Source organism: Aethalodelphis obliquidens, unplaced genomic scaffold, assembly GCF_003676395.1.
Source record: "Aethalodelphis obliquidens isolate GAN/ISIS:26980383/991018 unplaced genomic scaffold, ASM367639v1 scaffold28, whole genome shotgun sequence".
NCBI classification, from domain to species: Eukaryota; Metazoa; Chordata; class Mammalia; order Artiodactyla; family Delphinidae; genus Aethalodelphis; species Aethalodelphis obliquidens.
Genome location: NW_020837972.1, coordinates 18,279,767 through 18,305,246, shown reverse-complemented (window position 1 = coordinate 18,305,246; position 25,480 = coordinate 18,279,767). Strand labels below are relative to the sequence as shown.

At 46.8% G+C, this 25,480-nt stretch overlaps 1 protein-coding gene across 2 annotated transcripts in view; it reads left to right on the top strand.

Moving 5' to 3' along the window:
• CCDC92 (coiled-coil domain containing 92) overlaps positions 1 to 25,480 on the top strand; it is a 29,725-nt gene that overhangs the window by 1,941 nt on the left and 2,304 nt on the right. The window contains exons 2-3 of one of the 2 annotated variants that reach the window (XM_027125061.1): positions 23,654 to 23,800; positions 24,374 to 24,415. In XM_027125061.1, the coding sequence (XP_026980862.1) occupies positions 23,671 to 23,800; positions 24,374 to 24,415 (172 nt within the window). In that variant the 5' untranslated portion in view covers positions 23,654 to 23,670. Of the gene's footprint in view, positions 1 to 20,107; positions 23,801 to 24,373; positions 24,416 to 25,480 lie in introns of those variants that run through there. The other variant, XM_027125062.1, reaches the window with a different exon arrangement.

The following is a 25,480-nucleotide window of genomic DNA, read 5'->3' as shown; positions in this document are numbered from 1 at the left end:
TTTCTTTTATCTGGAACAAGGTCAGCCATAAAAAGTTCTTAAGATATAGTGGGCACACTATGTTTATTAACTAAGATTAATTGTAGCTACTGGATTGGATATCCTTAAAGGGCAGAAACTAGGCGCCTTTATATGCTTCACACACCAAGGGTGCAATAAATGTTTGACTCAGATTGACGTTCCAGACTAGTTAGGTAGGTGCTAGCTTAGTGACACCAATTTTCACATCGCCAGCTTTGACATTTAAACCTGCAGAAAGGTTGGGTAGGGAAGTGAATGTGTCCTAATTGTCTTCAAGTATTCAGGGTCTGTCACGCAGCAGAGGGATTTTCTATTTCTGCGAGTTCCAAAGAAGACAAGTAGTACTTACAGGAAGAGAGACTTCACTTTGACATAAAAGCACAAGTTGCTTATGATTAGAACCTCCAGTGACAAAAGGGGCTGCTCTTTCCCTGCGGAGTTTCCGGATAAGCTGGTCCCCCGCTGGGCAGGAATGGCTACTAGGAGGTGTCACACCGGCCTGGGAGAGGCCTCGTGAGGGGGGGCACTGAGGGACTCCAGTGGCAACTAGATTGGAGGGCATTGTGGTTCTGTTTTATTTCTTACTCTGGCTTCTGCAGTTGTGGGCATGACAACATCCCAGACACCTACTTCAACCCTAGGAAGACTTTTACTGGGGTAGAGGCCACCCTGATATCAGAGGTGATTCTAATCCTACTTTGCATTTGCGTGGGGCTTTACAGGTAATAAAGCACCCTCACATTCAGTGTTTTATTTTAAAAGACTCTTCTTAATTACGCTGATTTGTATTTCTTCTTTTGGCTTTTATTTTCTGTAATAAACATTTAATCAAGAAGAAAATTACCCTTTTCTATGAAGGCAAGCAGAGGAGTCTTTTTTTTTAAGCTCTTTTTAAAAATGGAATGATGTCAGTCATTCTTTTGAGAGTCAGCATGTTGTGCAGGTGAATAGATTCTTAGCTGAAATTATTCTTTGAAAGATACTGATTAAGGGCTGATTCTTGTGCTTGCTGTGCATTTTAGTTTCTGTTTATTTCATTGGTCAAACATGACTCAAATTTCACAGCAAAAAGTCCATTCATATCCACTAACAGTAAGTTGCACTGGACTTTTCAGTTTGTCTACCTCGTTTTTAAATACATGTTGGCAGGTAAAACACAGCTGAGGAGAAGCAGCATTTCAGTGGACCGAACAGATTAGGTGGATTGGAGTTTTGTGTTTGAAGAAGAAAAAGACGTGTCCCATTTGTACTAAGTGAAATCTGGGAATGATAATTTATCAACAATAAGAATGATGCTCTATCTGTTATAACAAAGATTAGGCTATTGACTGTCAATCACAATACATGTATTAAGTGGATCAGTGGGAATAGGACTCTGTGGCCCAGGAGCAGAGCAGAGCTTCCTGTAAACAGCAGAGAACCCAATAAATGCTGTCTGCACAAGGATTTAAGTGGAACATGATGGTAAGGAGGCCAGTTGAGTTAAACCAGATTCTGACCTCTCCAATTTAGGAAGAAGTTAGAGGGGGGAAAACAGTTCTGAATTAATATATACGTGTAATTAATTTTTAAAAACCTTAAAAAAATAGTTCCTCTCTTTTGTTCTCTAGCAGATGAGTTTGTCCCATACTTTTGTGGCTCTTATCCACCAGCTGAATTTGGGTGTGATAATTTAAATAAGACAAAGATTTTAAAATTTTGTTTGAACCAGAGGTGCATCGTTTATTTATACTTTATGCACGAAAGGAAAAGAGAAGAATACCAAGTTCTTCTGGTAAACCAAAAAATAAAATAAGGAAATCTTACAAGTATTTATTCCTTCAAGGAAAAAAAATCACAGATGCTGCTTTAAATATTATGAGCAGAACAGCAAATTATCAAGTAAGGCAACCAGTTAGAAAGTGGCCTTTTTAGAAGTGAAAGGTTACATTTTACAGCTCCTCACCATGCTCTCGGAAGGCATCTCACAGATGTCTTAAAAGACTTCTTTGTTAATCAGAAAACAGGAGTTTATGTTTTTATGGGAGTTTCCACACTGGGGAGCAGATTGAAATGAATACCTTAGTGATTATCCCAGTTTACCACTTTATCAGAAATAACTGTTTGAAGCAAGAAGTCTGTACTCCTCTGGAGCTGTAAGGGAAGAAGTGTTCTCCTCTTTTCAAGATTCTTTCTCCTAGCCAGATTCTCAGGATTGAGCAGTGAAATTCCATCGGCTAGCACAAAAGAATAAGCCGGAGATGCTTAAAGCTTACAGTAAAGGAGAGGAAAAAGAAGAACACTTTTAATAAATGGAATTCTAGGCATGTGATACTCTGCTGCTACAATGTTTCTCTTTGTTGCCTCTTTGACAACACTTAATATGTTACGTTTAGATAGTATAGGATCCATTATCCTTTGCTCTTGAGATTTCCTTCCCACCCTACTTCTAAATGCACCCTGGACCCTTGTTATTTACCATGTAGGTAAGAGGGTTTATGAGGCATTTTTTAAAATAATTTTTAATTAATTATTTAGTCTGCACTGGGTCTTAGTTGATGGCACGCGAGATCTTTAGTTGTGGCATGCAGACGTCTTAGTTGCGGCATGCAGGCTTCTTAGTTGCAGCATACAGGATCTAGTTCCCCAAACAGGAATCGAACCCGGGCCTCATGCATTGGGAGCGCAGAGTCTTACCCACTGGACCACCAGGGAAGTCCCTATGAGGCATTTCTTATGTGACATTGCTCACACATTGCTGCCACGTATCAATTATAATTCCCAGTATTATTACAGTACTGTTTTTCTTAAAGTTACACATTCCACCTAGAAATGAGTGGCACCATACTCTTAAAGGGCCATCTTTAGTGCAAAGTCAGTGTGAAAACATTAGCTCCCCAAGGTACAGTTCCATCACTGTCGTGGCTTAATAATCTAGGGACCGCCATATTTTTCTAATGGTTTCTATCTAATTCTTTTAGTGATGATCAAGTGTAGGAGGTTAGGTTCCTGCCATACTCCAGACATTGAAGGAGGCTTTCTTTTTGCCCCTGTCTCTCCAACTGTCACAAGTGTCAACTCAGGTAAAGGGCACTGGTATTATTTTCCCCTCAGTGGCTGTGGCATTTGGGAGCAGATCCAGTTTTTAGAAATATGTCTTGCACATTGACAAGAAAGATGAAGAAAGGCTTTGTTGTTTTTTAATTTTCTGTTCCCATAGATAAGTACATAGCAGAGGTTGTTAGGTAGGGCCTGTTCTTTCCAAGGAGGGGTCAATCCTTGTCTTTGAGAGTGAGTCATCTTTATCTTTTGGTTACGTCCTGGTGACCAGACAAGAAATCCTGGTGGAACAGAGCAGCAGCTTTCAGCCACTGAGATACTTGCTCACAGACATGCCCTATTGCACCGGGTCAGGGGAGGCGGGGACATAGTCTTTGATGACAGAGAGAAAGGCTGTGTCATCCTTCTCAGCCTCTGCATTGTGTGATGGGTTTCAAGTGAGGAATTAGTTCCCATCAAGAAAGTGCTGGAGTCAGTCTTTGACAGAAACAGTGTTCTCAATGTAGTAAGGCTGTGGTATTAGGACCTGGTTCAGAGATGAGCAAAGCCCAACTTTATTGTTTGAGGGCAAAGGCAGGGTTTTGGGGGGAAGACAAAATAAAAATCTGAGTTGGAACAAATATGGCCAGAGGTGAGACCTTCTTGGAGACAGTTAGGAGGTGTTCTCGTGTCTCATCCACAGTTGTAGGATGGAACTCAGAGCAGTTCAAGATGATCATTGACTGGAAAGGTGCATTGACTTCTCCCCCCCAGCAGGCTGCGGGTGGAGTAGAGCGCCTTCCCACGTAGGCTCGGGGGCCACCGGGACTGGACCTTCCTGGGCAGCTTATCATCACAAGTCTGAAACTCAAGTGGGAAGCAGATTATCCATCTCTGAGCCTTAGAGGAAAACCGAGTGAAGTTAGAAGTTGTTAAGCAGTTGAGGCCAGTGTCTCCCTACCAGAGATGCTGTGAGTCTTCGGTACGTTAGTGTCAGTCGCCCACAGAACTATAAATCCCTGCGGGAAGGTTGACATGACAGCGCAGACTGTTGAACCCTAAAGTGAACCCCGTCACTCGGCTTCTTGCACCTGTGCATGCAATGCGTCGACACTCTTTATCAGTGCTGCCCAGTGATAGAGCACAGCTTCATCCAGCACATTAACAATCTGCCTTTAGAAGTCTCATAAGCCTACTCAGTCTTTTAGATGAAGGTCCCAGTTTTTTGTTTGTTAAAGCTCTCGTGTTCACAATCTATAGGTAGAGCGTCTGGCTGCTTCCGTCCAGTTTTTGCATAATCCTGCCAGGCTATTTTTCACAATTTCGTCTTGACATTTAACCACCTCTTCTGATTCTGAATGATACAGCAGATGTGTAGGGCCTTACAGCTTTATTTACAATCTGACCTGTAAATTGTGGACTCCAATTATAAGAAGACACATTTAATGTGCCAAATCCAGAAATAAAATATTTCAGGAATCTTTTTGATGGTCATTTGTCAGCCTTGGTACATAGGTATCTTCTACATCTGGCGAGATTACTAAATGGTCACATGGAAATCATTGCCCTGTTTGAATAAGACAAATTTGAATGTATTTACAAATGCCACCCCCCCTAAAGGGGATAACGAAGCTGCTGTCTTTGATGTGAGCCTGACAAATAATGTAGCTCATACAATGCTGTTGAACTACACTGGGGAAACTGGAGCATACCACTCCTGTCGAATTATCCCTAGCATCCCCTTACATGTGCATGTACAAGGCCATGGGCACAGGAACAAGATGAGGAAATTAAATCCTTTGGAGCTACTAAGGTGCTGTCTGGGGAATGCCAAAATGTCTGGTTACAAGGACTCCCTGCCAGCCTCCAAACGACCTTATACCATGGAGGACCTGATCTGGGACAAGTGCAGCATGGATAAGAGCTGCCAGAAGGGACCGGTCAGTCTGAAAAGGATGCCTGGTCAAAGATAGCCTGCACCATGTTATTCACCAAAGGGAGAATGTTTCTAAAATGGCCCCAACGTAGGGTAACACGAGGACCATTAGAAACGTGGGCTCCTCCCCAAGTGAGGCGCCCTCGCTATTTTCACAGCTGACCACAGTCAGAACGAGGGTCAGAAAAAGAGTAAGAAGGAAAAGCAGCATTACATGTTGCACTGGGGGCAATATGTCTTGCCTTTGGACGTACCCTACAGAGGCAAGACGAATACAGATCCTTCTTTGTTGACAATAGTTTGCATCCCAGAGAATAATTTTCTTTTCTGTGAGCTACTAGTCTTTTCTCCTCAATTATACACAAGTTTTTACTGATTTACTTAAGTATACCTCGATTCACACATACATAACATGGTTCCAAACAGTATATTTCAATGACAGTATATTATTTAGAGATTTTAAATTGTGGTTTTAAAATGTTATCAGACATATCAGATGCCCATTATATATCGATTGATTTTACCTTGTTAATTTGGGCTTTAAGAATAAGTGTTCAAAAATACCTAGCAGATGACTCACAGGGATTGTGAGGTGATAAGGTGTGTTTTTTCCTATTTGAATTTTAATCTCTTTACAAGTCTTTAGGTAAATATAAATTATTAACTACCTCACTATCAGTCCAAAGAGAATTAGGGATTTTAGAAAATAACATATAATTTACACTAACTAATGCAGTTGTTGATACTAAAAATTTTTCAGAGAAGTATGGCATCTTAAAACATTACTCAGCTAATGCAAGTCGTTTCATAGGCTAACACAGTGTAATATTGTCTGAGATTTGTAAAAGCAAATGATGAAGGTACCAGTTTCTTATGATGTAACTCGTTTTAGTTGTATGCTCACGTTTAGGGTTACCCACTCTTAAACAATGGTCGGTAAGGAATTTAGGAAGTTCAGTTTAATGTAGCCTTTTGGCAGAAATCCCACTGCTTGGTATGAACTGATACGTGTAGGATCGTCTGTCCCTCCCCTGTCAGGTCTGTGGCGGCCGGGTTCGCATCTGTTTTATTCGTTGCCATCTCCCAGATGACCTCAGAGGCGCCTTGCTCAGAGGGGCTCAGAGAAAGGTGTTTTCTTCAGTGAAAGAGTGAACTGTGATCCTTTATATCCCCCAGCAGAGGGAAACAGAACCTTCATTTACATCCCCAAAGTCCCTAAACAATATACGAAAGGATTTGCCCCAAGAGTATTTTAATAATTTAATTCTTCATGTGTCTTCCATGTTCTACTGGAATACCTTCTTTCTTGTTCTTAGTACGGAAGCTTTTTAAAGAAGATAAATAGCTTTTCAGTTTGCACCTGTATCTTATTTCCAAACTGGGATTTTATAACCTGAGTAATTGTTTTTACTCTGGAAGTGACCTTTTCCAAGCAGAAAACCATTTTTTAAATTGGCAGCTCAACACATTTCTTTAACTTCTCCAATATATTTCTGCAAATTACAAAGTTTAAATGATGGCCCTTTTTCATAAACAGGGTTTCCTGGGTGGCCATGGAGCCTGTACTTTCATTTCTCCCAGCCTGGAAACCTTTTCGTGTCAGTACATGTAAAATATTAAGAGTTCTGGTATGATTTCATAAATTTCTTAGGAGTCTTTAGAAGCGTCTTAAGATTTATGCAAGTATTTAGTGGTCCTCTTAAAAACAGGAATTCCTTTGCGTTCAAGAAATGTTAAAGCCTTTACACATCATCATTTCCTAGAGATTCCCTGATGGTTTAGAACAGAGCACTCCTGCTGAAAGCGTATATTGGGTCAACTTCGATATATACATTTAATGTCTGCAGAAATATGCAGCTTTATAACCGTAAATCTGGAGTCCCTATTTGGGGGTTGCAGAATTCTCTTATTCACCCTCTCCATTTCTCAGCTCACTTAAACATTCACAGAGGAAAAGCAACATCTCATGCCATCCGATAACAGGAGGAAAATGATTTATATTCTTAGGCACATTTTACCCGCAGCCCCTTTCTTCTGAGCCGAAGAAAGGAGATTCACATATCCTGACCCAGGACAGTGAGGCCGGTAAAGCGGTGCCTTTCTGCACACCTGCCTCACCAAGAGTTGAAGACGTGGAGAAGAAACCGTCTCCAGCAGGCACCCTGGGAGTCTCTCACTGATGGTTGCCTTTCCTCCAAGGTCAGGAGCCCTCTTATAGGAAGGAGGCTGCACGTGGCTGGGACCTGTCCCTCCTGAGCACTCCGTCACCCACGGTTTACTAGCAATCCCGGAAACCCAAGGAGAGCAGAGTAAACCTCGTCAGAAGGCACAAAAGGCCTGCCTCAGATTAGGTTGACTCTGACCCAGTGCTGAGACATGGGGCAGGACCATTCTGCATTGTGAGGGCCCTCCTGTGCGTCGTAGGCTGTTTTGCAGCACCCTTGACCTCTACCCACCAGGTGCCAGATGTGCCCCTTCCCCAGCTGTGACAACCCATAGTGTCTCCAGACCTCCAGTCTCCCCGGGGGTACCACTGCCTAACTCGGTCAGACCCGCAAATGGGGTTCACCAGCGGGATGCTCCCCCTCAAATTCTGACTGCCTACACTTGTCTCAAGTCATAAAATTTACACACCAACTCCGTGTATTCTCTGGACCAATATAACCAACTGCATCTTGCAGCAGCTGTAAAACAGTGACTGTGTAGATTCTCTGAGGAAAACGAAAATCCTCCGTGGAGGGTATTCCAAGCAGGTCAGTCAGATTGCGGAAGCAGGCAAGCTCCTCAGCAAGACCCGATGGGCGTTACCTTCGCCCCTCTTTGCTGGATTATATTTATCTCAGCAAGGAGCCCCTGTCCTCCTCTTTCTCTCCTCCCCATGCTGGTAGCCATCCGGGTTGTCACACCAGTTGTTGATCTGAACAGGCAGACTCAAACTCCATCTGAATAAAGAATGTGTTAGTGTCTGCACTTAATTCAGCCTTCTGTATGAAGAGCAAAAGCCCCTCCTCTAACTAACCAGGAAGCCCTAAAATTTCTAGAGCAGGGAGGCTCAAGCAGGAGGGGATATGGGGATATATGTGTACGTATCGCTGATTCACTTTGTTATACAGCAGAAACTAACACAACACTGTAAAGCAATTATACTCCAATAAGATATAAGAAAAAAGGGGGGGTTAAAGGTGTTTTAATAATAAAAGATTATTTTTTTAAAAATTAAAAAATTCTGTATCTTCAAAACAGAGATATCTCTTTAAATTATATTACTACGATGATAAATTATCAAGTAAGGCAACCTATTAGAAAAGCAAACTTTTAGAAATTGAGTTACATTTTAAATGAGTCAGAAATAATCTCTGAAGTCGAAATGTCTTAAAATACTTGTTTGATAATAAAACAGAAGTATATAACTTTATACACATTTCCACACTGAATAGCAGAGTACGCTTATGGTTCTTTACCAGAACTATAGCTTCTTAACCCAGAATAGTGTCTGCTTCTCTGCAGCTTTAGGAGCGAAGAAACATTCTCTCTTATTCTGAGATGTTTTCTTCACAAGCATCAAGAATAAGCACTGGAATTCTCCCGGTTAGCACTGAGCAAAAAAGAGTAGACTGGAGAAGCTTAACACTTAAAATATGGGGGAAGGAGCAGAAAAGAGCGGAAGAGGAGTTTTAACAAGTAGAATATGGGGCAAAGGATGTTTTAACAAGTAGAATACGGGGCAAAGGATGTTCTGGCTCTGTAAGGCATGCATGCCTTTCATCTCCACCTGGGGAGAACAGTGGCGTTCATGGGTAAGGGCGTGGCCCTGGAGTCAGCCTGGTTTGGGATGAAGCCCCACCCAGCCACTTGCTAGCTGTGACTTAAAGGAAGTCCTTTAACCCTTTCAGCTTGTTTGCTAATGTGTGAGATAGGAGGAGGACGTCTAGTTGTCAGAGTGCTTCTACCATGTGTAGCTTGGTGCTCCCGGATATGTGAGCCCTCAGTACAAGGCAGTTCTGTTGTTTACTATGTTTATGCTGATTTCCTGGAGCTTCAGGCTGTGTTGCTGCTGCACTTCCCTTCCCTTCCCTTCCCTTCCCTTCACCCTGCATCATCCCCACCAGACTCAATTCCCTCTGGTAGAGCTTTGGCTGTAATGGGTAAGCTCAACTTTTCCCATTTCCTCTCTCTTCCATCTCAACTATTCTGAGCGGCTTTTAATAAGCAACTCAAATCCAGTCCTCGCTTTTCTATCTGATTTTATTTTCCACCACTCCCCAGAATGTTCTTTCCATGTCAGACAGTGTAATGGTCTCACTGGGACTTCTGAAACTTCATTCTCACTTACCTCCTCCTGTGTAAACCCTGCCCATCCTTAAGGACCAGCTCCAGTCCCAGCCTCTTCAGACCATCTTGGTCACTGCAGTCCTTAGCCACTCGACATTCCTTAGGCACCTCCATGTGCCCAGCAATGTGTAAGGTACCAGGAACGCTAAAATGACTGGGGCATGGTCCTCACATGCCGGGGATTCACAAAGTCTCCTATGAGAAGCAGGCAGGTAATTGAGAAGGAGCTTCAGGTGCTGTGACGGGTTACCCTTCCCCTAGCTCCATACTGAGCATCCTCGGGAGGATTTAATTATACTTTGTTTTCTGTGTACTTTGGTGGCTGAGTCTTATATGCCCAATAAGCTACAGGCATAGGACTGAGTACACAGCTAGCACTTTAGACCATATGCTGGCTTAACCTTTAACCTCGAGGTGCATATGTAAAAGGAAGCTTGGTTGTTAGGCCTGTTGCAATGCGCCTCGTAAACTCCAAAAGATAAATTAAAAAACAAAATCGATGATGATGTTAAGCTCCTGGCCATCACCATAACCTCTTGGCGACTCGAGTGGTTTCTAGGCTTGTAGAATTCATGGAACAGTGCGTTTTTTAATTGGGAGGTTCTAAAATGAAAATAAAAACGTGTCCTTTGAACTGAATAAAGTTAGCTTTATGGAAAAGTCGCTGCATTGTCCTCTTTTTTCTCTCTCTGTCACTGACCAGGAAAAGCATCATCAGAGCTCGGCATGCGCATTTCCTGAATTTCTGAGTTTCTGCCACCACCGAAAATTGAGAAAGCGCAAAGCCAGCCCAGTTCATGCTGGCAGAGCCACCTCTCGGGTTTGGTGCTGTGCCTATGTCAGCGCCAGGAACCCACACAGTCAGCTCCTAACAGGAATAACTGTCCAGGTGTGTAAGCTGCACCCAGTGAGATCCCGTGTGTCACAGGCTCTGCAGAACGTCCTGAACAGGCGCACACTTTCCCTCCCACTGAAATTAAACTGTATCTCATTTTTACATGGCTTGATAGTTTTCTGGCCTTTTTATTTGTGAGCTTCCCAAAGGCATGCGTGAACTAGCTCTCCTTCCTCCTCTGTCTTATTCCCGTGCCAGTCAGAGAAGTATTTCCAAGTCCTCTCATGTCACTAATACAAAAGACACTACCTAATTGCGGGGGGTGTCAGACCAGAGACTGGGTGAGATTACCACTAATTCTCAACTAGAGAGAATGCTTTCTTAAAGGGCCACCTTAGATTCCTAGAGGGAGGCCTTCCCTGGGTGCTGGCATTATAGCAGGGAACAGACAGAAAGCCCTTCTTCTCATGGAGCTTACATTCTAGTCCTGTAAGAAAGAGCAACCAATGACCTCATTTTAGGTAGTGATAAACGCTATAAAGACGCAAGATGGGATGGGATGATGATAATGACAGTTAGAATAAAGTCCGGTTGAAGTGTTCTTGCAGTGCAGAGAGCAGCCACGGCGGGCTCCACAGTGGAGTAGCTGCGAGCCAGGGAGCGCTTGGGGATGGCTCTCCGTGTCGGAGCACCGACGGCAGCCAGTATGTAGTTCTAGGCACAGCTGTAAACGCTTTAAATCTGCGCCGCCCAGTATGGTCGCCCCCAGCCACGTGGGACAACTTAAATTTGCATTAAGTCAAATCAAAGTAAATAAAAAGAAAATTTCCTTTTCTCATACACACCAGCTACATATCAGGGGCTCAGTGTGTCATGAGCTTCACTGGACAGCAGAGAAGAGAATATTTCTACCACTGCAGGAAGTTCTATTGGATAGCGCCTCCTTATTTTTTATTTTTATTTTTTTGCCACGTGGGATGTGGGATCTTAGTTCCCTGACCAGGGATCAGACCCGTATCCCCTGCATTGTAAGCACGGAGTCTTAACCACTGGACCGCCAGGGAAGTCCCGGATAGCGCCTCTTTAGGTCAGCTCATTTAATCTTCACAACAACCCCAATAAAGTAGGTACTATTTTCCCATTTGGCAGTTTTCCCATTTGGGCAGTTATACATAACTTGCCCAAAGGTGCATCGTTAATAAGTGGCAGGGCTAGGAATCAAACTGCAGCACGCTGGCTCCGGATCCAGAGCCTGGGGGTTCATCCCTACCTGCTGCGTCGCTCTGGCTCATCCCTGAGTACAGCTCATCTCTGCAGCTTACTTCCAGCTGGACTGCAGCCGATGGAGACAGTTACGCCTTGGTAAAGTCTTGTCACTGGATGCTTTAAGATTCAGCTAAGAGAAATTCTGAGCCAAGGGTTAGATCTTTCCTAATAAAAGTGTAGACCTACGTTAGCACAATTTCTCCCTCCTTAAAAAGAAATGGGAAAAGGGAGCTACAAAGCACCAGGAGGATACTCAGTCTGTGTGTGATCTCCATAAGGCTCTGAGCTCTCTATGCCTCAGTACATAAGGTTGGGAAGATAGCAAGTACCTGTCTCAGAGCTGTTGGATTTGATGAGAAGGCACGGAAAGCACTCAGCACAGTACCGAGCACACGGTACGCTAGGTACGTGGCAACTCTTGTCACTGTCAGCATCGTCACTACTGCTGCATTCTGTAGCGGCCACCCCGGGACGGAACGTTCCACAGGGTACAGAGAGCACCCAGAACTGACACCTTCTCCCAGAGCTGTCATGAGACCTTCTGGTTCCAAACTCCACACGTCTGGAGGCAGAGGAGGTGCCCGCCTTTGGAAACAGTTTGCATGTGGCTCATGGGCCTCATGTACACTTAGGCAAAGGTCTTGCTCCTCTGAGCCTTAGTTCCGCAAAAAATGGGTACCTTATACATATAGCTGATTCACTTTGTTATACAGCAGAAATTAACACACCATTGTAAAGCAATTATACTCCAATAAAGATGTTTTAAAAAAATGGGTATCGTACCTCTCTTGTGTGATTGTTTCAAGAATTAGGTGGTTACCTATGAGCCTGGCACAGACACTTGGTAAATAATAGCCGTAATGTCGATTTTTGTGAATGATTTTCAGCTTTTCACAATAAAAAAAATGCCTTTGAGTATGGTCTAAGTGCCTTAGACCAACGCAGAGGCTGTGTCAGGGTAGAGTGGGGGAGACGGAACAGGTCTATCTATCACCAACACCATCTCCATCAGCAAGCTCACTTTAAACTGCGGTGGTCACACCCTAGAAAAGCAGGGTAAAGCCAGCGGAAAAGGATCTTGGCGCAGATGTTTCGCTGAGATGGAAGCTGCTTCACACCCTCCCACACAACCAGCAAGAAACCATGTGATCTGAGGTGACCATCCTGCCCATTATGAAAAATGGGAGGAAAAACAAATTCCACTGGCTCCCAACTGCCTGATAGACGCCACCAGAATTGGATCAACCAGAAGAAGCTGAAACACCCAGCCTCAGGATTTTGGACTTCAAATGGAAAATCTGGGCACTCTAAACCAAAATTGCCAAGTTCCAAAAATACGAATACATCGTATGCTTATTATTAAAAGTATCTAAATTAAAGTGGGCCCCGAAAGAGTTTCAGGATTATAATTAATCCCATTGTGGGAGTATGAGGTCAAATACGAGAGGAAAACAAAACAAAGGCTGTCATACAAATGGAAAACACGACAAAAGTGCAAAAGAAAAATAGTGTCAAGGACAGGAAGAGTGAGAAAATACTGCATTGCATCCCCTTCTTTGAAAATTCCAAATGAATATAAAATGCCGTGATGGTTTTCTTTCCCCAATTTCTTCTGCTGTCCTCCCACAGGTGACAGGTAATCTGTGAAAGACAATTGCCCTCCCTCTTATTTTACCTTTATTTGTTTTTAGTTATTTCTACTGGCTAATGTACTAATGGCTCGTTTATCTAATATGATCCAAACTTGGCTGCAAAGACAAACCCTAACTTACCTGCACAGCACCTGCATGCCTTGCCTCATTCTCACTCTTGGCAGCTTCATCTGGATCTCAGTATTGTTTGTTTTAAATGCCAGACCCTGTTAATAGAGCAGTATTCTGTGGGGAGGTTTTCTCCTCCCCTGGAACTCAATGCGTGACTTACTAAAGAAGTGGAGTATAGGATTCTGGGAATTCTCCCAACCCCTGACACAATAAAAGAATCATTGTGAGTAGAGAGAACTTTATGGGAGTCACCCTAAATGTCATCAGTAAACGTGCCTCATTTATTCTACACGGCACAGGAGGCTCACAGAAAGGAAACTTTTAAAGATGTGGATAATGTATGTCGGGACTGTCAGAGCAGTAGATGGGCAGTCGAGAGGTCAGGCGTCCTTAGGTGGACATGCTGGAGCCATCAGAAACGTTCTAGGAAGTGAAGATCCAGGTAAATGCCTTTTTAAAAGAATAGGTTTGTCTTCTTTTAAAAACATTTGTACTCCAGCTGTTATTCCATAGGGAAAGAAGTTCCGTAAAAATATTTTATCACTGATCACCAGAGGGTATGTAATTACTAAAACTGAATGCTTGGGCCTGGTTCCTTTAGTCGCTGAATTGACTACTGTTGGACTGTTTTAATGATTTCAAAGCTCTCTACTATCCTTCTTCTTTCAACTTGTCTGAAATAACTCGTGTGGGCCATTTTGTAGAAGGGCACGTCGGGAGGTGTCTTGTTTTTGCTTGGTTGCCTAGCCAAATTGTAATGCTGTCCAAGATGACATGGCTGGAACCGGGCAGAGTCCCTTCTAGAATAGCACGAGGATAAAGTCTCTTTTCTCTATCAGTGATCGTCTGAGATGCTTAGCGAGAGTTTAGCTAAATATGTTCTATTAGCACTAATGAAACAACCGACTAGTTTACTTCAGTATAAGTAGTAAAGGAAAAGTATGGCTAAACTAAAGTGTATAGAGCTTTGGTTAATAATACCTTTCTTTCGGGGGACTTCCCTGGCAGTGATTTAAGACTCCGTGCTCCCAATGCAGGGGACACAGGTTCGATCCCTGGCCCTGGTTGGGGAACTAAGATCCAGCATGCTGCACGGTGCGGCCAATAATAATAATAATAATAATACCTTTCCTTCTTTTTGGGGGCCTAATTAGTCAGGCGCACAAAATGGATAAAAGAAGCCCTATCAGTTAAATCAATTGAAATGGTTCATCCGTTTGGCAGACCATAGAGAGAGAGATCTTTAAAGCAAGCGCACACATCTCAGCCTCGGAAATACAGTTTAGGGTAGTGATTGTCAGGCGCTAAGACTTGAGAAGTACCTCCTGTTTCGTCAGTGTAAGAGGACAGTTTGGCATTTGGGTCAGCATACCTTTTCGTCATCAACCAGCAGACAATTAAAATCTGCAGTAATCACAGTCAGATGTAGAAATGGAAACACTAATCAGATATGACCTGCTAATTTTCCTTTCCATTTAAAGGCAGATATCACTCGGTAGAGCTATTTGTGTGGGAAGGCTTGAGATTTTATATGTCCCTAAATGATTGGCTCAGGATCATCTTGGTAAAGGACAAGGTTGTCAGGAGCTCACAAATGGCATCTCTCTTTAGTTGCAAATGTTTCCTGCCCTCGCTTCTGAAATGAGGCGATTTGGGTGATCCCGGGCCGGGGGCGGGGGGCAGGGGGCAGGGCAGTCAGCTGGAGGCTGCCCAGGAAGGGCAGGAGGGGGATGCAGGGAGAGCAGGAAGGGCCAAGTGGCGTCACCACAGACCCGCCGGCCACCTGGCCACCCCCTGCCCTAGAAGCAACTTCCCTGAAACAGGAAGTGCTGAGCCGACTGTGTGCTGACGTGATGCCCGGGATGGCAGCCCCTCACAGCCAGGAGATGGGGTGCTGGTGCGCCTGCCTCCTGGGGTGGGGTCTGCCACAGGGCATAAGCATTCTGGCCATGAAGTCGCCCAGTTTTCTGGGAGGCCCTGGGCACTCCCAGAAGGTACTGTGTGATTTCAGACCGTGGGAGTGCATGTGTTTCTCTACCTGGCCACGGCCCACTCAGAGGCACTTTCAGACAACCTGAAACACAGACTTGCTTTCTTCCTGAGACGTTTACACACAGAGGGACCGCGCCCCTACCAGCGTACAGACACGTGACGTGGTTTTTAAATAGAAGTCAAATAGAAACTCTTAAAGTATGAGATAATCAGACTGCAGAGAAACACGGTTCATAAATCCACCACGTACGCCTCCAGTGACTGCAGCCTTCCCAGACGACCACATATCGCGTTTCCCTGTCTAATTGCTGGTGCCTCTAATCACATCTATTACAACTTTAATGTCAGGCTGTACGTTCTTTCAGAAGGAAATGGCTGTCAGTGTCTAAAGAATTGTGATGAGCCTTGTATTTTATGACAGATAATGTCAGAGAATTACAGGAATGTACAATGCGTGGGGGTGGGGAGGCGCTCGAGGGCTCGTCATGATCGTTTTCTGCATATCTCGGAGACACTAAATAGTTGCTTTTATAAAAATTGCCTTCCCGTTAATTCTCCTTGGTTCTGGTAAAGCATCCCAAGACTACCCTGGAACAACATCATTAAAACATATGATACCACTTTGCTAGTGGATAGTTAGTGGTTATGTTTTGTGAGAGAAACAGCTTTATAGTTTTTTCTGGCTATAAAGTAATATATTTTCATCATTAAAGAAGCTTTAGGTAGTACCAAAATAGAATTTTTTTTAAGTAAAAATCACCCACAATCCACCGTCTAGAGATAAATGCTTTTAATGTTTCATTGTGTATACTTCTAGAATTTTTTTCTCTACTTGTATCTACAAAAATATGATATATACAGCTTTTAATATACTCTTTTGACTTAACCTAGTATAGATGTATTTCCTTGTCAATAAATATAGATGCACATTATCATTTTTAATGATATCATAGTTCAGATGTGCCACGCTAACTCCTCACTGGCAGACATTCAGATTACTCTGTGAGGTGGTTATCTTGCAAAAGATGCTTTTCTTCTTTTGGTTTCTACTGGCGTTCTCCTCTTTTAGCTCTTAGAGACCAACCATTAAAAGGTGATGTGCACTGCCCACCCAGACAGAGAACAGGACCCCAAAAAGCGTCTCCATCCGAAGTTTCCACATTTGGATGAGTGCAAATTTAGTTCAGTTACCACTTTATCACAGTAGACAGACACATGCTAAGTGTTTTATCTAAGATAGCTCATTTTATCCCCCCAGTCACTATGTCTTGTAGGTACTGTTATTGTTCCTCACGTTATGGGAGAAGAAGGTGAGGGCACAGAGAGGCTGCAGCTCAAACGTGGCTGAGTGCGAACTGGAGCCCAGGATTCTGACTCCTGTGCTAAGCTCTTGACCCGCCTATTGTCTTAGTTTTAAAAATATCCCAATTGCTTAAGAATGATTAATAAACAAGATTTTTTGTCACTTCAAAAAAATAATTGCATCTTTTGCTTTCAACGTTTTTTTACTTCCACTTTTTAATGGTGTTCATTCTTTTTACCAGAATGTTTTTGGAGTGATTGTTGAGTGCTTACGCTTCCTTGAAATGCTGTCCTTTTTCTTAGTGTCCTAACTCTTTGGGATTCTCAAATAACTTATCAGCTGAACTTCTTAAATACACGTGCAAGTAGAAATAACAGGGTCGTGCAACTTAAAACAGTTTCTTTGTCCAGGATTGTTGTGAATTCAGAATAACATCAGGCTTCATTTTTCAGAGATGGTAAGTTTCCTTTCCTACAAGCAGGTATTTTAGATTGAGAGTTGATGGCCTAATTAGCCATCCACCTTTTTTTAGCTTCTTGTAGAGTACTATAGATTGATTCAACGTAGGAAGTAGGTTTTACTGTCCCTTAGGGTGCCTGATTCTGCCTGACTCTCTTTATTCGCTTCCCTGAATGGCTCCTCTCCAGTGAAAATGGAAAAGGCCAGCAGAAAATGCTTGTGTTTGCTTTTATGTTGCCCTCTTTGGAAGTAACTGGAATCCTTTGCTAGCTCATTTCCACACTTGGATGATGTTCAGGAAATACCCTAGTGTGGGAATAAGTAAACAATATTTATATATTGATCAATATTTACATAAAATAATATAGGTAACAATTATTGAGCACTTACTACATGCCAGACACCATAAGTGATTGCATTTAGCACTTAACCCTTTAAGTTAGATATTACGATGGTTTAGGTGACAAGATAGGGTTCAGATTTAACCCCAAACACTCTAGCACCTCAAGACTTTGGCCATTCTGCTCTTTTTTTTATCCCGTTGTGCTAAGCGAATCTTCTTTGGGCCCCAGGTTCTTGATCTTGAAATAAAGAGGTGTTGGAATAGTTGATTTTGAAGGTCTCTGCCACCCTCAACATTTCCTGAGTCCACGAATCCACTCAGGACACCACCTCCCTGCTGGGAACCATCTCTTCTCCTCTTACATTTAATCACTACACTTGCCTTTGTCCTCTGGCCAACCTTCATTTACTCCGTGACAGTGCTTCAGCCAGAGGACACCAGAGCCACACAGACAGTTCCCACAAAACAGGCACAGAGGTCCTTGCGCACAAGACGCTCGCCGGGTCCCAGGCCCTGCCGAGCACGCGCAGAGGCAGTGGGACGCCAGTCATTCTGACGGTTCACGGCATGAGAACCAGATGTGAATGGGTTATAACTTATTCATGACTAGGATCTAAAATAGCTTGTTATAACTAATTCACAGCACCACGTGAGTACTGGGTGTACTATTTTTTTTTTCAGATTCTAAAATTATTACCCTATTTCCACAAGCTTTGTGTTGAGAGAATAGATAAGTCTACTTTTGATTGCCCAGGAACAAAGAAGTGTCCCATTTTTAAATGGTGAGACCTTTTACTATCAAAGATATTCCATTTCTGTTAGCCTAAGAAATGTGGTCCAGGGATACTTTGAAACATTGTGTCTGGCGTATGAAGAAATTACAGGATGAGGTCATGTTCAAATCAGTGCTGCTGCAGTGCTTTTTGATTAATGCCGCGTAATTCTTGTTGAGATCTCCAGTCGGTACGATCGGGGAGCCGTATAAAAGTAACTGAAGCCCGTACGTAATTTGGGAGTTCAGACACGAAGGAAGAATGGGGGCTGATTAGGCGGTGGGGGGGGGGAGGTGGTTTGCCAAGAGCAGTGCGGATTGCGGGAACCAGTGTGCAGAGGCCCCGTGCTGGGGCTGCGGCAGATGCCAGGGGTGAGAGGGCAGCAGTGTAGGTGGTATGGGGCGAGGCCGGGGCAGGGGTGGGCAGCTGAGCAGGCAGGGTGGGCCAAGAGCATCGGAGGGACGAGGCAGCGGGAACTAAGATCCCGCATGCGCACGGCGTGGCCAAAAAAAAAAAAAAGCAAGACTTGTTGGTGAGTCTTTCTGCCGTACCGGGTGGTCGGCAGGGCCTTCCTGGTTGCTGACTGTCCCACCTGGAGCATAGGGAGGGTGGGTCCCACCTCCTTGAGCAGTGCGGCTCCGGGCTCGCCCCGCGCTGCGCTGGGGGAACGCGGCAGACCTTCCCGCCGAGAGGCTGCTGCAGTGGACTGCGCACATTTCCCCCTCAGCTTCAGAGCACTGGAGATCACGTGTACGCTTTGTGGAAAGCATCTGAATTTCTGCCTGAAGGTGAAGGCCACCCCCGCCCTCCAGATTCTCGCCCACAGGATCTGAGGGTGGGCGAGGAGCAGCCTCGAGGTTCAGATGCAGCATCTCTTGATTAATGTTTTCACTTGTGGGCAGGACGTTCCTGTTTTTCCTTGGGTGTTTGTGAGAACAAACGACGTAAGTGATGGGGAAGCACTTTGTGCTTGTGCAAGTGGAGATGGTCCATAAATAAGATCACGATGTCATCATTTATACATTAATGCCCCCAAAGGGAGGAAAGGACATTACTTTGAATTGGGTTGAGAACTGGACGTGAGCTACTGACAGGCAGTTTGTCCTCATGCGGATACAGAGCAGACCCAGTGAGGTCGGGGTCCTCACGTCTCTCTGAGAACCATCATTAAAAGCATGTTGTCACCACGAGGTGATGTTAGTATCCCTGCCCGCTCCGGGAAGCTGTCTCGGCCAGGTGCCAACCTCTATAGAACTTGGCCCTTTTCAAGTGTTAACTTTCTGACCATATAGAGGGAACAGTAAATTCACAGAAATTTAATGTCTAGTGAATTTGCCACGGGAAAAATCATGGATGTGGCCTAACCTCCGAGTCACGATCAAGGTAGCCTGCCCCATGGGTGGTCTTGCTTTGAGATGCCCACGCCCTTTGCTTCTGCCAGGGTTCCACGGGAGGAAGCGGGCAGAGTGGGGCTTGTTCTCTGGCTGCCACCGTGGCTGGAACGCCATCCTCTGCAGTGAGGGCTGCATCTCTGGGGAGAGAAGAGGGCCTGTGTCCAGACCACGCTGCCTCTGACCGAGCAAATAACTGTAAAATTGCCGGTGGCTCCCGGTGACACTGAGACACGAAATGGGATTTGCCTCGAGACAAGGAGCTGCAGTACAAAGCGCCCACGACATGTAGTGTATGCCCTTTTGACAGGGAAAGTGCAGTGTTTTGTCAGCCACGCTGCACTACTGGCTGACACACGGCTGAGAGGGCCTGAGTGCCTCTTACTCGAGCAGGAAGCGTCATTCATCTGCAGCAGACGCCGGCACCTCACCTTCATCCATCACGCTGACGCTTTCAGGGAGGGGTCGTCAATGCTCCTTCACATCTCTGGCTCCCATAGCCAGAGATTCTGAATCAAGCCTCCCAGAACCAACTCCATCCCTTCCTCCATATTATCTGCATCTCTCAGCTGTGTCTCCTTGGCCTGAACAGGATGCTTCTGTAGCTTCATTCACGTCAGCTTCTGGGAAGGACTAAGTCGTTGCAGTGATTCCACGTCATCAGTAACTAATGGGAAGACATTAAACCATCACCTTCTTTTAAGCAGCAGCAACTCCCTGTCCTCAGCAAGTCAGTGATACTATGTACCCTTTCGAGCTGATGAGAAAATACTGTAGTAATTTGGATCCCATCTGGAGGTGTGACTTGTTTCCTCGGACCTAAGTGGACCTGTCTCACGCATGTATATCCAACAACCAGAGAACGCCCCACACAGATGGCATCTCCTCCTCTGGGCCTTTTAAGTCAGCATAGAGTGTGGAAGAAGAGAGACCAACCTCCAAATGGAATATCACGGGGCTGAAAAACCCCTGTCCTCTGGTTGTCAGGGCTCCAAACGGAGCCGTCAGAGCTCACTTGCCGGCTTTGCATGTTATATAATCGCGCTCCTCTATTCACCTCATGTTCCTTCTTCCCCAGACTGCCTGCCCAGGCTAATGGGAAGCTTCAAGGGCACGCTTGTATTTCTGTAGTTATGACGGTGAATTAATGAATTACAGATTTAGTGCCATTCAAGTCGCCGACTCGCCAAGGCCGTTAGAATGTGAATACTTATTTAAATCCTATTAAATTTGTTACAAATAAAATTTAATACCAAACTGTGATGGGACTGGGGTGCCTGCTGAGGCCACATTTCCCCTCCCCTCCCTGCCCCCCACGGTAGGTCACAGAACACATGTTTATTTCTGGTGTCGGCGACGCCTCATTTTGTGCCGTCAGTGCCGGACGAAACTGGGTTGCAGTTTTAGCACGTCGCGCTCTCTCTGTGCAAGGCATGCCTGTAAGTTAAGCCAGAAGCTCGTGGAAGCAAAGGCTCTTCAGCCCTGAGGGCCTCAAGCTCCCCTGGTGCCGCACCCACGCTGGACAACCCGGCGCTGGGCCCACTGGGTTAGCAGGTGCTGGCGGTGGGCCTCCTGGGCGCCAGGCACCGTGCAAGGGCCCGGGGTACAGCGGGGACCGAGCCTGCAGTCTGCGCGTGGAGGCGCGAGACCGTTAACTAGTTGTGGGCAGGCCGTGAAGGCTTAGAGTGCGTGACGTCGCCCAGCCCGGGGGCCAGGGCTTCCGGGAGGAAGTGAACTTGGGCCGAGAAGTAAAGGACACGCAGACGTCAGCTCACGGGAACGGTGGGGCCGAGGGAGGACCCGAGAGGAGCACTCCGGGCAGAGGAGCCCAAGACAAGGCCCCGGGGTGCGGAGGCGAGGCCCAGCCAAGGCCCTGGAGGCTCACCGAGCAGCTGAGCACAGAGGGCACAGGGCCAGGCCCGGGCCCATGTGGACCAGCCTCACTCAGAGCCGTGGGGGCCCCCGAAGATCCTGTGAAAATCACTCTGCTACGACGTGGGGACGGAATCGAGGTGGCGAGAGAGGACAGAGGGAGGATTCCACAGCGATTCAGGTGAGGGTGGTGTGGCTTAGGTGTAGAGACGGAGAAAAGCAAGTGGACTTGAGAACTGTTTTCCAAGTGGGGTCACCAAGACGCAGCGGTGGACCCTCCAGGCTGCTGGGCAGCGAGGGGGCAACTGTACACCCGGCTCGTTCTTCATCCTTCCAGACACACTGAGTTCTGGATCAAATGTAAATTGTTCTTTCTCGTCAATGGCAAACCCCTAAAACACAGGCTCTGCCTGCTGCATCAGCCACCAGGAGCGCAGATTTGGGTCCATCCTTTTAAAGAGGAGAACAAGGCATCTCCTCTGGCGTTGCCACTTGCGAAGCCCATCGTAGCGCCTAGGAGTTGATGTTCCCGGTGAGACAATGGAATTGATGCCAGAGTGACCGACTCAGGTCTGCTGAACAGAAGTAAACGTGGGCGTCTCTACCGGAAGCTCCAGAAGCGGTCCTGCATTTGCCTCCGTTTGATGTCGAGGCTGTCCAGCTTTCGGACAGCCCTTCACAGCTCACGCCCCAGACTTGCCTTGTTCCGGGCTGGCTCCTTTGTTAGGTCAGCGTCCTCCTCCCAAGGCCACGTGCTGACCACACAGGGTCGGGATCTCAGGCACCGTGGGGCTCCAGTTAGAATTAGTGTCTGGCCCGGCAGCCCCATACAAGGAACTTGTGGCTACAGCAGGGAGACAATTCGGGGGCGGAAACCTTCCTCGCTCCTGTGGAAAGGCTGCTCTCAGCTCCCCTGAGGAAGGCTCTGGTGGATGGAAACTCAGCTGGCATGGCCTGCAGCCAGCTTTAGGTAGAGCTCAAGGCCTGGGGAAATCTGATCTTCCTTGCATAGAAATGATCCTGTATTTACTCAACCAGTTCCCTCTTGCTGGATTTTGAGTTGTCTCTGGTCTTTTCTGACTGTGAACTGCACTGTAATGACCGTCCTCCTATAGCTACACCTTCTCACATGGAGGCCATCATTTCCCTCTGGGGGACTCCTAGAAGTGGAACCGCTAAGTCAGACGGAAGCTAAATTCTAAGGCGCCAGATACACTGCCAGATCGCCTCCTGTAATAGGTGCAGTGAACACTCCCACCCAAAACTGCGCTGTTTCTTCTTAGTCACAGCTGTCTCTTGCCAGCTTCCCCCCTGACAGGCGTGTCCCTTCCAGGACGTGTCCGTGTGCACCCTTCGCCCAGGCTTTGTCCGGCACGTTCTCTGTCCTCTGCACTCCCTCACTTTCCTTTCCTCCTTCAGCCTCCTCGTGTGAATGAAAACGCGTGTCCTGGGTTCCAGCTACGCGCCGTTCTTAGCTCCAGAGCTGGGGTGTAAATATCTGTAAGCTGCGGGGCTTACAGGTAACAGACAGTGCTTGGTGTTGCCCGGCGTGTTGCCACCTCCAGAGCGGACCCTCGTGCCACCCTGCCACACACCCGCTCACCGGAAGCCCTCTGAGGGGTGGTATTTCCTTTGGGGGCGCTCGTTGGCCCAGCAGATTAGGAAAAAGGCACCCGAGGCTCTGTGTTCACAGGAATAATTTATAGGCAGATAATCCACATTTCATCCTCAGCCTGTTTCAGTGCCGCGCAAGGCGTCTTGAATTACTGGGCTAGCTTTTACAGAATGGCCGACTGACTTCGCCACATTTCTCGAGTTACAGCGAAGGCCCTGAGCAAGTGGCTGATGATGGAGGATGGAAGCCGGCGGCGGGGGGCGGAGGGTGGCAGATGGCAGGGTCTGGGTCCGGCCTCCAGACACCCGCAGCCACCACGTGGCCCGGTGAGAATGGTTCTCAGGAAATTCCCAAGGAAAGAAGGACTTGGGGGGCTCTCAACTCTGTGAGGTCCCGGGACTTCCCTCCGAAACACCACGCTTGTCGTCCTCCTGGCCTGCCAGCTCTAGGTTCCACTTCCCCGCGCCCGGTTCTCCTGAGCGGAGGCAGCAGTGCTTCACCTCCTCAGGGAAGTCTGTCAAGGGAGATTTTGCTCTCAGTCTGTTGAAGTCGGGTAGCCCACGGAGAGCCTAGGATTTGGAATCAGGGAGCCCTCTGCATCCGGAGCGGGGCCTCACACTGCCCTCCAGCCCGCAGAGCCAAGGAGGGCAGGCGGCAGGCGGCGTCCTCTTCCAGCCCGCCACCCCGAGACCCTCGTTGTCGGGGACAGCCACCAGGCCCTGTGTCCCCTGCAGGTCATCTGGATGCCAGCATGGCGACCGCAAACCTGGAGAACCAGCTGCACAGCGCGCAGAAGAACCTCTTGTTCCTTCAGCGGGAGCATGCCAGCACGCTCAAGGGGCTGCACGCTGAGATCAGGCGGCTGCAGCAACACTGCACAGGTACGAGCTCCGGGGACCAGGGCGGGGGGCAGCCCCAGGCCTGCCAGGGCTGTAGAGCAACGCAGGACCTGTCATCGAGGTCACCTCGCACTGGCTGGCTCAAAAGCTGTGCGGGGTGAGTGAGGAGGGGGTCTTCTTCTTCTCTCTCTCTGGTTAACCCTGTCATCGCTGGGGTCCATTTGAATGCGTCACCTCATCCTCTTTGCCAAGGCCACACGCTCGAGCGTAAAGCTGTGAAGCCAGTTCTCAGCTTACTGAGGACCTGAAGGATCCAGGTGCAATGGTTAGAAGCTACCATGCGTCTTGGAACCAGGGACCAAAGTGTACTACACAGAGCAAGCTGCCTGCTAATTGTGGGTGCTGGAGTGTGTAACAGGGAAAAGAAGGGCCCCCCCGAACCCGAGTAAGGACAGCGGCCACTGATAGTTGCTGTTCTCACTCTTGCCTCTAATGCTGCCAACCTCTGCCCTGTTCGGGCAGGACTCGCAGGCTGATCGTGCGTTTTCAGAGTTGATGAAGGTCTTGAAATACACTGTAATCATACAAAATTAACATATATGATCTCCTTTTTAGATTTAACGTATGAGCTGACACTTAAAAGTTCGGATCAGACAGGTAAGAACTCCCTTCCCCAAAGCTGATGCTTCCTGTTGTTTCCTGTTGAGGCACACGTTGGTCCACCTGTTTTCACTAATTACACACGTAGAAGAAAACACACTTGCTGTGAAGAGTTGCACATGTGACCAGGGCTCTCTGAGAAAAGGTGGGAGGGCAGTTTGGACCCCTCGGTGTGTCGGTGGGGTGGGAGGGGTGAGTGCTTTTATTTCCTTCTGATCGACACACGTACTTGGAATGCCTGTTCTGTGTTCTTCTGGGTTTTCTGATTTTTTACAGTGAGTATGTGTCCCTTCTGTAATCAAGAAATAGATGTGATTTAAACCGGAAGGAAAGAGGAGATGGAGCGGGGTCCCACCTCCTCTGTGTCCGTGAAGCTTAGCACAGGACCTGGCACAAAGTGTGTGCTCTCTACAGACTGGTTGAGCGAGGGGTCACATGACTGGGTGGCCCCCAGAGCAGCGCTGAAGGTCTTTCTCTAGACTCTAGTCCCAGAAATGCTCCCCCAAAACCAGAATCCTCAGGGACCCCCAAAACTATCAGCCTGATGGCAGCTGGAGCAGAGGAGACAGAAGCCGGGGCCTCTGTGGCCTGTCCCAAATAGCTGCTCCCCAGAACAGGGTGAGGCTTTTAAAAGTGTAGAAACCGCATTTGAGTCGAGATGACTTTTCCTAAACAGGCCTCACACGAGCAGCAACTATTCACGAGCGAGTCTAGGTCCTCGTGACCGTTCCCCCGAGCCCGAGAGCACCGTCCAGCACTGACGTTCCATCTGCGCCACCCGTGCCACGTCTCCTAAGTGTGCCTTCCGGGAGCCAGGACCCCCTCTTCCTGTGTGTGGTAGATGAGGGGCCTGGGGACGGGGTTCAGGAGAGCAGGATGGCCACCTCCAGTCGGGGACTCCAGCCCGCACCCCGCCATCCATGTCACCGAAATCAGGCTGTCCTTACTTCCTGTCCCCTCTGAGCCCACGCTAATCTGTAGAAACACCATTCTTGCCCTATATCCTCTCCAGACGTGGTTCTCGGCCCTGAGTCCCGAGGCCACCCGCCCACCAACCCGGCC